Here is a 13,878-nt window from a genome sequence, read left to right on the forward strand (position 1 = left end):
AGCAGGAGGAGTGATGCTGCACTGACCACGAAAGGGGGGTGAGAAACACTGCATTGATGCTTCTCCAGAGGGAGAACGCGAAGTCAAAAGCAGGACTTAAAGATGTAAGGAAGGATATCATGAGAGCTGCAGAGCTGAATGCCAGCACTGGGCATCTGCCCTCCCTGGCAAACACTTCACAAAATCTGTGAGGCTGCACCTTGAATGCACTTGAGGCTTGCCCTGTGCTGCAGCCATGTCTGTCCCTCATGGCTGGAGGGATATCCAGCTGGAAACAGCTTTCAGGTTGTCCTGGTTTGGGCAGGGGTTTTTTAAGCAGTGATACAGGTCCATCAGTGGAGGATGCATTTAATCATCAGCTGTGCTATTGATGTACCCTAAATTACTCCTGTTTGATTAAGCAATTCTATCAGAGTTGTGTACTTTGCAACACTAGAAAGGAATGTTATTTAGGTGGACTGGCATTGAGTGGCTGTAATTTTTGACAAAAGCATTCCTAGGAATGTTAACTCTTTTATTGAAATACACCTAGCACATCTACCTTGGACTATAAGGTCATATAAGACACATGAAGCAACCACATCTTGAGTCCATGGTGCAACCTTCTTGGAGTACTTACTGACATTTAATATTAATATTTAAATATTAATATTTTAATATTAAAAGCACTCATCTTGCTAATGGGGTAAAATATTTTGTTTTGGTGGAGAAAAAGAGACAAATCTCAGAAAAGAGAATTAAGGTTTGCATTTCTGTAATATGCATTTTTATAGGGCAAAAAATCTTACTGCTGAGGGGAGAAATTTTTGTTTGTGCTGGCATTAATTTATTTTTATGTCTCACATCTCAAAAGACAGTCATAGGCATGACAAATGGCCCTGAGGATGGCTGAGCTGACTACACCCCTCTAGTTAGAGAGTAGTGTGTAGCCAGAGGTTCTGTGGACTCTTTTGAAAGCCAAGAACTCACCTGTAGCAAATTTGTATCTCCTGGGATCAACACCACAGACTTCCCCTTTGATTTTCAAGAGCTCTTGTCATACCAAAGAAAAGACAGCATTAAATGTGTGCCACCTTTGTTCCTGCACTTTGGGGAGCTCTTATCACAGGAGCAACTGCAGTTCAGCTTTCAGATTTTGGAAGGACACAAAACCTATTACACTTCCTTGCAGTGCATCAGAACATTGACTCTAAAGCAGAAAACTAATGATGGACAGGCTGCAAAACAAATGCCATGAAGTTTGCTTTGTGAAGAAGTTGATCCAACTTTTAAAATTATTATTATATTTATTTTCTTTTTCTTCCCAGCAAAAGCATGGCTCAGAATAGCTAGATGGAAACCTTGTTGCATTTTTCAGATACAGCACCTAGTTTTGTAAATTTAATAGCAAAAACACATATTCTATTTCCCTCTGTTATACAGTCACATAGATGAGATTTTAATTTATTCTTTTTTTCCAGGAGTAAAGGTATGGATTTCCAAGCTAAATTAAGTAAGATCTGTGCCAGTTCTGTAAAAATTACTCGAACTCTACATTAATATTATCTCATCTTCCACTCCTATGTATCAGCAATTATTCTGTATAAGGTCTGTGGCTTGTATGTGGTCTTGCTTTTGTTATAGCCATTTCTTGACAGGATCAATCCTGCTCCTGCCAGGTGCTGAAACTGCTGAACTAACTTTGGCTGAATAAAAGCCCTGGGTGCGACACCAGCAGCTCTTAGCTCCCCTCTGTGGAATGCTACATTTGTATTAACATGTATCTTTCTTTGTGATTTTTTTTTTTTTTTAACTCAAAATGATGCCCTTTAAAATCTCTTCCTGGAGAGAGAGAGAGAGAGGCTGAGAGAGAGAGAGGAAAAAAATACACTCCCCTTGGAATTTAACCTTAATTTGAACCAAGATCTGTGAAAGAAAAGCACTTTCGTGCATTGTTCACCAACTCCACCCAGCCAGCCCCTTATCTAACCTGAGTCTCTATTGCCTATAGCTTTGTAACTTTTGCAGCAGTACATTCCACATGCTCTTACATGCTTTAAAGCCAACTTGGAGACACTGTGACATTATAATACCAAGAAACACCTAATGATTCCATCTTGCAACTCCTTAGAGTGGACAGTGTGGCAGCAGGGACTGTCCTTCCAAAGGCTTATAAAGGGTCTGCTGTGTTCTGCAAATAAACAGCCGTGGCTACTCCTGACCACTGGCAAAGGTCACAGCCGCTCCTGAAACCCCTGAGCCAGCCTCTCCCTATACGCCAAACCAGGAGATACCGAAACATTAGTAACTCTTCTTCTAACCTGATTCCTTGGGTTCCTTATGCCTTTAGAGGGAAGGAGTCAGCCCTTGATTTGCATGACATCAGCTTGGGGTCAAAATTCAGTCTTAAACACACACATAGAAAAGCGAGCTTCCTTGTTTGCTGTTGAGAGGCGGACTTCCAGTGTATGTCTCCTATCGTGTTCATGGGGGAACAGCCAGCAGATTGCTTTCCTATAACTTTTCACTTCCTAGAAAAGGCAGGCAGCTGCTCCAGGTGTGGTCCACCTTCATGCTGTCTCCCGTTGCCTATCAGCCATCTGCTCCCTGAAGTCATCTCTGTTTCCCAGCATCCCTCAATTTCTCCTGACTTGTCACCCCTTGGTCCACTTTCCCTCGCTTACTGTCTGCTTTATATCCTTTCCTTCCACATCCTCAATCTCTCTTCCAAGTCCTCAATGCTTGTTATCACCATCCCCACTTTCCTCATGCTCCAAAGTCACAGGCCCCTTTCCTGGTTCTCCAGGGTACTGGGTGAGCTTGGCTTCCTCAAGCCTGTTGCCCTTTTTACTAAGTGCTGTCTCCCTTCACCTGCAGGCAGATGTGGCAGGCACCTGGTAGAGGCAAATGAGTGGTGCCACCACTGCCAGCAAAGTGTCTATCATCTGGGGAGCAAAACTCTTAAAACTGAAGGTAGGAAGCAGTCATTCAGAATGACTGCTCAAGATAAAGACCAAATATCACGCTTCTCGGAAGGAAAGAGTGGGTACTATTATATGCACCAGTGGCTTGCCATGTATCCTCCCCTTTTTTAACAATCTCGAGCTGCTTTTCTCTTACAAATATGTTTTGCAAAATACCATTTGCTTTTGCTCTAGATAGCCTAGTAATAAAACCCTTCAAGGAAATACAGCATATAGCACTGTTCTTACACTCCTGGAGTGTTTGAAGGACCCCCTTGGAATAAGCGTGCACCAGGAGATGAGAGAGAGGAAGCAGGAAAAAACAAAAAAAGAAATATCAAGGAGACACGGTCAAGCATGAATCATTTTGGTCTTTCAGTTGAACCCAAAGCAAGATCAGATTTCACATCCACCCTCGATGAGGCTGGCATTTTCACACACACACTGCAAACCCGTTGGCATGGAAGTGGTTTCATGGTGAGGGGCCGCTGGCATATAAGTAAGCCTAACTTGGATGAGGTGGTATAGAGAAGGTTTCTCATTAGAGAAACTAATGATCAGCGGAAGTCGTGCTTAAAAACAAAATAACCTTGCAGGCAGGTAGGCAGTTTTTGGTAGAGATCCGCCCGCCGGGGAGCTGCGGCCCAGGTGCCTCAGCGGCGGCTGGCAGCACAAGCGACCTCACCGCGGAGTCTGGGCACCTGCAGCCCCGCGGAGCGCCGCGGAAGGAGTGCGGGGGCCGGTGTAAGGGCTCCGGGGAGCCTAAGCCCCAGCTGGCTGCGGGCCTCGGCGGCAGCAGGAAGAGGAGGACGGGGAGGAAATTCCCCGGAGTGAGGGAGCGCTCCGGCCGCTGCCCGCCCCGCGGGGACTACCTGGCCTGCCTCTGCCTGCAGGGATGGGCCGGGGCTGACTCAGCAACCGGGCCTGTGGGGGAAAGGGGTACTGAGACGTTGTTTTAAGTTGGTGAGGGGGGGGATTCAACACAGCCACAGGCTGACACATGTGCCAGATCCCTCTCTCGCTCCCCAGCGCTTTGCAGCGGGGGGCAGGAGGGCGGCCCCGCCACCTCCCCCCGCTGCACAAGGGGTGGCTCCCGGCCCGCCCGCTCTCCGTCCCCACCGTCCCCGGCTGCAGCCTCCCTGCCTCCACTGCTCCGGCACCGGTAATCCCCCCCGCTGCCGGTAGCAGCCCACACCCCATTAACCGCTCTGAAACCGGCGAGACGGGGAGGGCGCCGGGGGAACCAGCCTGCTGCCTTTTGCCTGTTGCAACTGCAAATGGGTGGCCCGACCTTTAATTCCTCCTGTGATCATTCTGAGAATCCCCCGTGTTTAGTAAATAGAGCAGTAATTTTGTAATTAAACCAGTTGGGATAAACTTTTTTTTCTTTTTTTTTTTTTTCCACGTAGATCTTTAATTTCCCAGTGATCCTGCTCCTTTCATACTGGCCCAGGCGTGTTGCATGTGCCAAACCGCAAAGCCTATAGAGCACAGGTCCTTGCAGATGAGGAGATCTCCAGCCTGTGTCTTCGGTAAATTAAAGAGCTCTATATCTTCCTGTGTCAGTATATTATTGATTATTTTCATAGGCGTTTAGCTGTGTTTTGCAGCTCAGTATTGAAAGTTTTTATTGATACTTTCAGAGCAAAATTAAGAATTTTTTTTCTGTTTTGTTTTGTTGAGGTTTTTTTTGGTTGGTTGGTTTGGGGTTTTTAAAGTATAATGACAGCTGGTGTTTTTTCTGTTTTTTCCCCTCCTCTACTTTTTCCTTATTAAAATTACTGGCATAGCAACTGGACTGTTGTATTTCACAACCCCATTGACATGTGCTGTGCGTTTGCTGCAGTCTGGAGGATATGACTGTAAAGAATTAATTGATCCAAAACATATATATTGATCTTTAGGTCTTAGATTTCTCTGTCACAAGCAATCTACCTGGCTAACTACAGTGGCCTTTCTTCTGAAATTACAAATTTAAAACCAAACTACCCCTTTCCATTAAGTTATTTTCTGATTAATACATACAGTAGCCTTTATTCTATTCCAGTCTTTCTAGAATGGAAAAATATGTACAAATATATATATATATATATATACACATATATATAAAAAAGTGGAACACATTGGAATACATTTATGTCTTAAAAACATACTAAAGTCTTCCCTTTACCCATGATTCAAAGCTACTGTCAAATCTGCCAGAAGAGTAGACTGAGGTTTTGATTTCTCACATGAATATATATTTGCCAAAAAGTTCTACTGTGTAAAGACCCCTGTTATGAGACAATAAGTGGAAAATACTGTATCCAATCTGTATTTATAGTGAAAGAAACAATTTTTCATGGCACCAAGATGAGACTGGAAATGCATGCAGTTTTTACAGGTTTTAAAAATCCAAACTCCACTAAAAGATACCAAGTGGCTTTTGTAGTTCCACCATGCAACATTCTGTGCATCTCTTACAGATACTTAGAACTTTTATTATTTAATTAGGTCTTATTTACTTACTACATTCCAGTAACATGTGGATTGTAACACTCAGTGAAAGGGTGAAGCAATGGTCCCTGTTTTAAAGAGCTGATAACCAAAGGCGGGAAGTACCTCAAAAGTGACTTCTGCCACTATGGTATTTCCAGCCTTTATCTGGCTTGAGCACAGCAGAGGCTCACGCAGTTGTCTTCCAGCAGGTCTGCGTTGAGCAGCTCCCCTTCTTGTGGGTGGGAGACTAAATCCCAATGAGAAAGAAACTGACCAGCAGGCTGGGCTCTCCCAGGTTCCTAGAAGTGGCAGAAGGAAACCCACCGGCTACTTTACACCGCTGACAGTGGAAGAGTAGAAGCTGCCTGAAGCCCAGAGTTGTACTAGACATGTTTCAGCATCCTTAACACCTCTTTGCCTTGCTTAGTGGTGTTAGGATTGTGATCTCAGGTGGCTTCATTCTTAAAGGAGGAGTCAAGAAAAGATGGTGTTAAAGGGAGAAGGAGATATTAAGAGATTGCTTTAATTCAGCAGGACATTGATTTGTATCTCTTGTCTGGCTCACTTTTCCATCTTGGTTCTCAAGTGCATTTGACCTAGTGGCTTGCACTTATACAGGCATGCAAACGTTTTTTACTGCATCAACTTGTATGTCCCCACTTTGTAACAAGTTTTTTAGGAGATCAAGGTCTGAGCAAGTCATTCTTCCCACCTTCACTGTTCTCAAAGAGCCCCAGTAGCCAAGAAAAGAGAGGGGCAAAGTCAGGGGGTATGAGGGTGAAGGAGTTTGCCTTAGGCTGCCCCCAGCTTCCCCCAGGTGATTCCCTCCTCCTTGATGGTAACAGTGGGGACCCAAAGGACACCCCCTCCCTCCAAGCCCCCTCAGTTGAGGCTGCCTGTCACAGGCAATGGTCTGGCTCATTTTGGGACAGATTGAAACTGATGGGTCAGGGCTTGAGGTCTGTTTGTTGCTGGTTTTTTTTCCAATGGTTGGAATGTTCCAAGGGGCTACACCCCCACCTGTTGTGTGTTTAGGTTGTCCCCTCTGCTGAAACTCAAAAACAGAGGGAGTGTCCCCCACCCCTTGCCACCTGCCACCCCACAGATGAGGAGGGCAAGGGTCAAGCCACTGCAGTGCTGTGCCAGCACTCATCCACTGGAAGGGAAAAAGAGGTCTCCAACCTAAACCTGGTTGTTTTTTACAATTTCTACCAGAATTTGGTATATGCCAATGATTCCAGGAGAAAAAAAATAAACCATCAGTCCAAATGTAAGTGGTACTTTTAAACTAAATTGCCTTTGTACCAGTTTCAATGGAAATACAGAATGCTAAAAATTAAATCCACAGAGCTTCCCTCAACTTCTGCCTGTTAAATCATTATATTAAAAAAAAAATAATCCTGTTTAATTTGGACAATCTCTGATGTTTATTTGTACTTCATACTTCATATCATCACATGCAACTTTTGGCCCCTGGAAGGGATGAAGGGTGGGAAATACTGGGCAGATTTAAACCAGAAAGAAATGCAGGCTAACTAATGTCTGACTGGTCCAGCAAGCTGGAGATGGTGCTGTGCCCTGCTTTTTGCTAGAAAGAAATCCGGCATGAAAGCAGGATCTTTGTTGCCTAGGAATTAAGTTGTTGCTGCTGCTTATTCCTTACCTGAACTCCTAATCCTCTGTTTGTGCTATGGCACAAAACAAATTATTTCTCATAGACCAAAGGGCTCCCTCGTAACAATTAAAGTCTATTGTGTACAAGTCTAAATGGCACATTGATCGTTAAGGTAATCTGACTTGTAAAAAGTAATTCTTGGAACATGAAGTATGTGGTCATTTTAATGTATACTTTGGAGAAATCATTATGCATACGGAGGTAAACTCCAAACAGTAAAATACATAAGTTAGACAGTTAATATGTATGCTTGGTCTAAATGAACCACAGCAGAAACACCACTAGGTTTGCTTTTGCAGCAGATGTGAGTATTTTGCTACAGCTTTCCTTTGGAACAACCCCTTTATTTTATATTTTTTAAAATTGCTTAAACAAATAAGCAGCCCCCCTCCTTTTAAATAAAAATAAACCACTAAGGCACTTTACAAAGTAGGAAATATCCTGAAATCCTTGAACCTCGGACTCTGCTGAGATCAGTGCACTCCCAGTCCACAGTCTTAAAAAAAAGAAAAAAGAAAAAAGTACCCCCTGCCCAGGGACTGTTTAAAAGGAGGAGTGTGGATCCACAAAAAAACAGCCCTGTCAAGGTCAGCTTTGTCTTGTGAGAGGGAAGGCAACAGGGTCAGAAGTAATGCACATTAAGAAACCCCCACAGGGACCAGAAGAGATGGTCCCGTTCTCCTCCTGTCTCCCTCTATGTCCCTTGTTGGGGCAAATCTCCCACCGAAGGCGATGAGATTATTTGTTCACAGAGTGAAGTCCTCAGCTGGCCAGTTGAGAGGTCCCGGCTCCCAATTTAGGGTGGGAGCACTCCCTCTCCCTGGAGTGCAATATGGTTCTTGGAAAGAGGGGTGCCCCCTGTCCGTCCCTTCATTGCTTCTCCCCTGATCCCCCCGGAGCAACCAGGAGGTCCCTGGGTGACCGATAAGCCTTGCTCGGCCCTTCCGTGTAACAGTTTTGAAGACATCATTTGCAAGGTGTGGCGAACACCGGCGATGTAACCCTTGTGTTCCAAGCCTTTCCTGGAGCACAGTGAGCACATCTCCGGCACTCCTGTCTGCTCCTCCTTGGTCTTCCACGCCGGCATAAACTCCTTCGACCCCCTAAGGTGGGACACTGGGAAATTCAGGAAGTCAAAGGCTTTCTGCGGCGGGATGGATGCGTGTGTGTCGGTGCGCAGAGACAGAGGTTTGCATCTCCGCCGCTCTTTGCGCCTGCGAACGTGCGTGTGACACGCACCCGCGCATCACCCGCACTGGGCCCCGTAACAGTCCGGCACACGTACAACGCCTTTAACCGCTCCTCGCTGTATTTTGCTTGGCTTTGAAAATTAGCCTGTTTGGATAACACCCGATAGAAAACATTTACGCTGGAAGCCAAACAGGCAAATATTTTAATCTCTCATATTAACACAGCGGTTTTCCAATCGGTTGGGTTTTTTTGTGCTTGATTATTTATTTATTTATGTGTGTGTTATTCATTCATTCGCTCCGTTCGTTCATTCATTCATTCGCTCCGTCATTCATTCATTCCTCCATCTCTTGTCTTTCACCGAAGGGTCGGAACCCGCTGTGCCCTGGGCTCTGCCTCCTGCCACCGGTGCCCTTTGGTGAGGCTTGTTTGCACACCCCTTGCCCTGAACAGTGTGGGTGTGTGATGGTGCTAAGAGATCCCACCCCGATCCCTGCGAGGACAGGCTTCTGGGTGTTCTTGTGGTCCTTGGAGGTGGCGGGCTAACGGGGGGTAAGGCGGGGGAGATGGTTGGCTTATCTCTGCTTGCTGCGGTTCCCCATCGCTGCTTTCTCCGCCAATTCCGAGTGAGCAGGAGAGGATCGCAGGTGCAGGGGCCGCTCTCCCAAAGCAGGGAGTTCTCCTCGCCTGCGTCCCGGCTGGCACGGGGATGGGCGGCGTGGTGCGCAGAGGCAGGTAGTGGTGCGGCGGGGTCCGTCGGCCCCGGGCCGTCCGGAGAGAATCTCCAACCCAAACGGTGCCGACTCGGCCGGAGGAGGGAGGAATGCATAGTCAGACCACCAACGCGCCTTGAGCCATACAATGCGCCACTTAATACACTTCTGTAATTTAAACTGCTGGGGACCCCCTCCTTCCAAGCCGATTTTCGATATAGGTGTTTTCTCATTCTTCCCCCCCCCTCCCCTTTTCCTTTGAAATGCCCCCACCCCCCTCACCCTCCTGCTCCCTTTCTTCTGAGCCCCGCTCTCTAATTCTAGATGAGTATTACTTTGCTCTTTTCGTTGGCCAAGCACAATTGTGTTATTGGAGATAATGAATTCAATCCCCATCAAAGAGTATTAGGAGCGCCTTGGCCCTGTAGTGCCTTTTTTCAAACCGGGAATGAAAGGCAGAGAGAAAATTCTCTGGGTAGCCTCCGCTATGGCAGCTTTTGAAGTGAAGGGAGGCGAGCATTGTTGTTCACATTTTTGTCCATACGGCTGAAGAAAGACCGGCGGCTTTTGATGAGAAGATGAGAACCGCCTCGTAAATTGAGCAACAAGTTAGATGGTGAGGTCTTACCGCTGCCTACTGCCTGTGGATAACATATGTCCCGCATTAATAGGGGCTCAAGGAAACAATTGTCCGGGGGGTGGGGTGGGGGAAAGCTCTGCTCTGCACCGGCTAGCGGCTCTTTTTTTCTCCCGTCCTCTGGACACCGATGCTCCGCTGGGGGTGTTTTTAAGGGAGACCCAAGGAGATGTGCCATGGCTCTTGGGTTGCTCGGGTGTCCACGGGGCCTGGAGCAGCCGTGAGCGGAGACGCGGGAGCGACGGAAAAAGGATCTGCGAGCAGGGAAGCGTGGATGTGTGGAGTCCCCTCGCTAAAACTTTTAGATGATTCTGCCAGGGCTCCTGGTGGCTGAAGCGTGATGTTAGGTCTCCTGACATGTATTTGAAGGAGAGGGCATTCCCCCTTTCTAAACATGAGTCTTTCTGTTACTGGGTTGGTGGGGTTTTTTGTGGTTTGTTTTTTGTTTTTGTTTTGGTTTTGGGTTTTTTGGTGGTTTTTTTTCCCCACTAAATGTCAAGTTGGGGCTTTGTTTTGTTACTTTTTTTACTCTTTCCATTTCACATAACTTAATTACATACCTGAAGTTTGTAAAATACTTCCTTAGATGAAGCAACCAGGCAAGGAAAAAAGGAAGAGGGAAAACGTCTGTTGGGCACGTCAGATAACCTTAGAACTAGAAAACTTGTTGCATGCATTTGAATAAGTTCAGACATGCTCTTATTCCATCTCCTACCCTGCAGTTCAAAGATTCCCCGCCCCTGGGGCTTTATTATGCTAAAGAGGTCATTACTGAGAGTCACTATGGAGAGATGCCGGTTTGCAGAATGAGGCCCACCTCCTAGTTACCAACATGTTTACATTTTCCGCCAGTGATAACCGGAGGAAATGTGTGTTAGCAACCCGCCGTGCAGGCTCGGAGAAGAGAAGGAATAAAAGGGGAAATATAGTTCAGCTTCTGCGCAGTAGATTGCAAACGTAGATGATTCATTAGGGAGCACTTACAGGTACCAGGCGCACAGGCGGTGTTTGCCGGATAAATTGTTGCTGCGAGAGGGCCATGTCTTGCTCCTGAGGCAGGCGGCTCTGTGCCTTGGTGCCCGGACTGGCTGGGGGCGAGGTGAGAGACCTCTGCACCCCCTAGCCCCGCTAGGGCTGCGTGGGCTGGAATGGCGGGGGTCTCATTCTCAGCTGCGTGAGGCAGCTCCTGGAGCCCTCCCGAAGCGGCTGTCAGCCCTGGGGGGCACAGGGCACCTCCGTCTGACTACTCTTGGCCAGAGGGTGCCCCGTCCTTGAAGGGGGTGCCCCAGCCCCAGCAATGGGGGATGTTTTTTCCCCGAACGACGGCGGACTCGGCACCCTTTCACTGCCAAGAACTTTGTGACGGGGCCCGATTTCGGAAATAGAAATGCGGTCACCCGAAACATGTCCACCGGGGTCCCTCGCTCCACTGCCCTTTCCTACGGAGGCTCGGTGAAGGCGAAGGACCGGGGTCGTGAACCCAGACTGGGCTGGGTCACAGGTGGGCAACTCCGCCCTCTGATGAAGGCTCGGGACACCGGGGCCTGTCAGGAGACAAGGGCGAGCCGGGAGGGGCAGCGGCACCACACCCCTATCTGGCCGGGGCCCACGTCGCCTTCGCGCCGCTTCAGAGCTTCCCCCGCCTCCAGGGGGTACCGCTCAGGGCAGCTGGGGCACGGCAGTGCTCGGGTTCTGCCTCATGGCTGAAATAACAAGACTACTACTACTACTAATATAATAATAATAATAACAATGCATCATCATCATCATCATTATTATTATTATTATTATTATTATTATTGTTGTTGTTGTTGTTGTTGTTGTTATTCTGCCGGTAGCTCCCCCTAGAAATAACGAGCAGGTGTATGAACATTTCATAGTTAGATTACCATCAATAAAACAGTTTGGGAAAGTAACGACAGAAAACATCGAGTAGATTCCCTTAAAATACGGGCAAAACCCGCCCGAGCAGTGCTCCAGCAGCAGAGGCGCCATTCCGCGAAATGGTCTTTACAGTGAATTCAACTATATATAGGAGGCTTGGGGTAGGGAAAAGAGAAGAGATTGCAATTTTCCCCCACTTTTACAGACAAATGGATTCTGCCATTAAGGTACATATGTTTTAAATCCTAATGACTGGAGACACAGGTGAGCGTTGGCAGTTTGATCCGTCCAAAGTTCAAAGATCTGAAATCTCAATGAGTTTCTGTTTGAAATGAAGGAGAGAAACACAAACACCATGGCACGACGTGGGCCAGGGAGTTGCACCGTTTGGGAGTGAAATGCGACATTATTTACACTAATCTATCCTTAACTACTACTTTGTCACAATGGCCAGAATAATTAGTAGAAAATAATCAGAGAGAACAAAGGCAGGTTTTCTTCTTATCTCCTCCTGTTTTCCCCTCTTCCCTCCATTATTTTCTCCCGATGAAAAAGACCTTTCGACACTGCAAATCGCAGAAAATGTAGTCTTTTTATTTATTTTTTAAAAAGTTATTACTCTGCTTGGGTGTACATTAAGAGAAAAAACAAACAAGAACAACAAAACCCAGATCCATTTGCAGCAACGCCCTTGACATTTAAAGAATCAAACTAATTTCATTTTTATTTTAGCTGTTAGCCATTTTCCTAGATTTCCTAACACAATATTGCAGCGTGGATGTTTTGTGACGACTTACAAGTACACTTTCTTACCCCGGTCACACTCTGTGCACTACTGTGGTGTGATTTTCGCCTGGTCATTGCGCATTGTGTATATTTTCACTTCTCTCCCCTGGAAACAAATACCTATTAATTATATATATGTTAATATACACATCTATATGCCTCCCGAGAGGCATATATCCCATGTCTATCCCATGTTTATATTAAGATAATTTGCTTCTTCATGAATTAAAATGATCACAAAAACGAATACGAAAATGGTATATTTATTGAGTGTATTTTTTAAAAATATATTTTCAGAAGTAATAAATGGTACATTATTGTCTCAATCAAGCGTTTTATCTGCAGTATCGCTGTAAAAATGAAACCGAATTACTTGCTCTCATATTGTTACAGGGAGGAAATTGATTTATTTCTGGTGTTAACGGACCAGTACCCGGTCAAGTACTTAATGTCTACTCAACATTTAAAAGAAAATAATAATAATAATAATAAAAATTAAAGCTATGCCAACGACTGAAGTGGTTTATCGTGCTGTTCCTTTGTGGTTTACTTATATTTTATTGACACAACTAAGTTTCAGAGGGAAAAAAATGACCGGGAAATGTTCTTTCTCATCTTTCAGTACCGAGCACTTTAATTCCTTTCAATAAATGTACACCCTCCGATCGCTTGCCGACGTAGATATCAGTCTTGTCCATTTGCACTGAGAAAACTACACGAGATACTTGTAATTGTATTTCTTCTCCCCCACCTTCCCCGCGCCCTGATTTGGGCGGCTGAAGTTGTTTTGATTTCTTCGACTTTAAGGAGGGAAAGTGCTCTTCACAGGTGCCCCGAGGAGGTGCCACGGGAGAAGGTTCCATCCTTCCCCACTTGCAGGGCGTCGCAGTGCTGTCGATCCCCGTTGCAGAGGAGGATCCCGCTGTGCCACCGCAGGATCCGCCGCGGTTCCTCGCCCCCGGCTGCGGAGACCGTCCCTGCCCATCCCCGCGGAGTCGCGGCCCCAGCTCCGCTGCAGCTGCAGCACCTCGACGGTTCCAGCCCCGTCAGCGCGTCCTGCAAAGGCTCCCTACACCTCCCCCCAATCCCCAATACCCCCCCGCCCAGGGCCGGGGCCCTTCTCACCGCCCAAACTCAGCGTAAATCTTTACAGAGATCCCCCGCCGCCCTGAATTACTCCCCGCTTGTGTTTAATGACGCTAAATGAGCCGTTTTCTCTCCCTCGCACGTGGCCGGTCGGAGATAATTGCCGTGAAGGAAAAAGCGAAGTTTTTAAATTGAAGTGACTGCCGGAGCCTGCAGCCTGGCGGGTCCCCGGCTTTGCCTTTGTCCCCCGGAGCAGGACTCTACACCACCTACGATACGGTTAAAAACCCCGCACCCGCTAGCTCCTTCCCTGCCAGCACAAAGGGATCTGTACATATTGAGGTGCGGGAGGGTGCAACCTCTTCTTTTAGTTTACTTTGCACTGTAGCTGGGGTTATCTTGAACACAGCATTAAAGCAGCAGCAGGGTAGCTAGGAACGGGACAGAAAACAAGGGACTCTCCTCCCCTCTCTATCTTCTAAGTCC

The 13,878-nt window shown here is 46.7% G+C and overlaps 1 protein-coding gene and 1 long non-coding RNA gene across 2 annotated transcripts; one reads left to right on the forward strand and one right to left on the reverse strand.

The window, feature by feature from the left end:
- Positions 1-4,033: 4,033 nt before the first annotated feature.
- LOC115598468 lies at positions 4,034-5,875 on the forward strand. Its single transcript, XR_003987681.1, has 3 exons — positions 4,034-4,104; positions 4,352-4,474; positions 5,627-5,875. It is a non-coding gene; the product is annotated as an uncharacterized LOC115598468 (long non-coding RNA).
- A 2,688-nt stretch (positions 5,876-8,563) lies between these two features.
- On the reverse strand, positions 8,564-11,042 carry LOC115598433. The gene is made up of 3 exons (XM_030451908.1): positions 10,958-11,042; positions 10,621-10,795; positions 8,564-9,089 (listed from the first exon to the last, which is right to left on the reverse strand). Exons 1-3 carry the CDS (start codon positions 11,040-11,042, stop codon positions 8,618-8,620), a joined length of 732 nt encoding a protein of 243 aa, XP_030307768.1. The 3' UTR covers positions 8,564-8,617.
- Between the last annotated feature and the right edge of the window lie 2,836 nt (positions 11,043-13,878).

Source organism: Calypte anna, chromosome 5A (assembly GCF_003957555.1).
Source record: "Calypte anna isolate BGI_N300 chromosome 5A, bCalAnn1_v1.p, whole genome shotgun sequence".
NCBI lineage: Eukaryota > Metazoa > Chordata > Aves > Apodiformes > Trochilidae > Calypte > Calypte anna.

Bases quoted from the DNA above. Each gene is read 5' to 3' on its own strand.
- LOC115598433 (XM_030451908.1), bottom strand. From the start codon at position 11,042: ATGTTTCGGGTGACCGCATTTCTATTTCCGAAATCGGGCCCCGTCACA. The intron at 10,796-10,957 runs GTTCGGGGAAAA...GCTGAGAATGAG, and splicing joins AGGGTGCCGAGTCCGCCGTC to ACCCCCGCCATTCCAGCCCA. The intron at 9,090-10,620 runs GTAAGTGCTCCC...CCTCCGGCCGAG, and splicing joins CGCCTGTGCGCCTGGTACCT to TCGGCACCGTTTGGGTTGGA.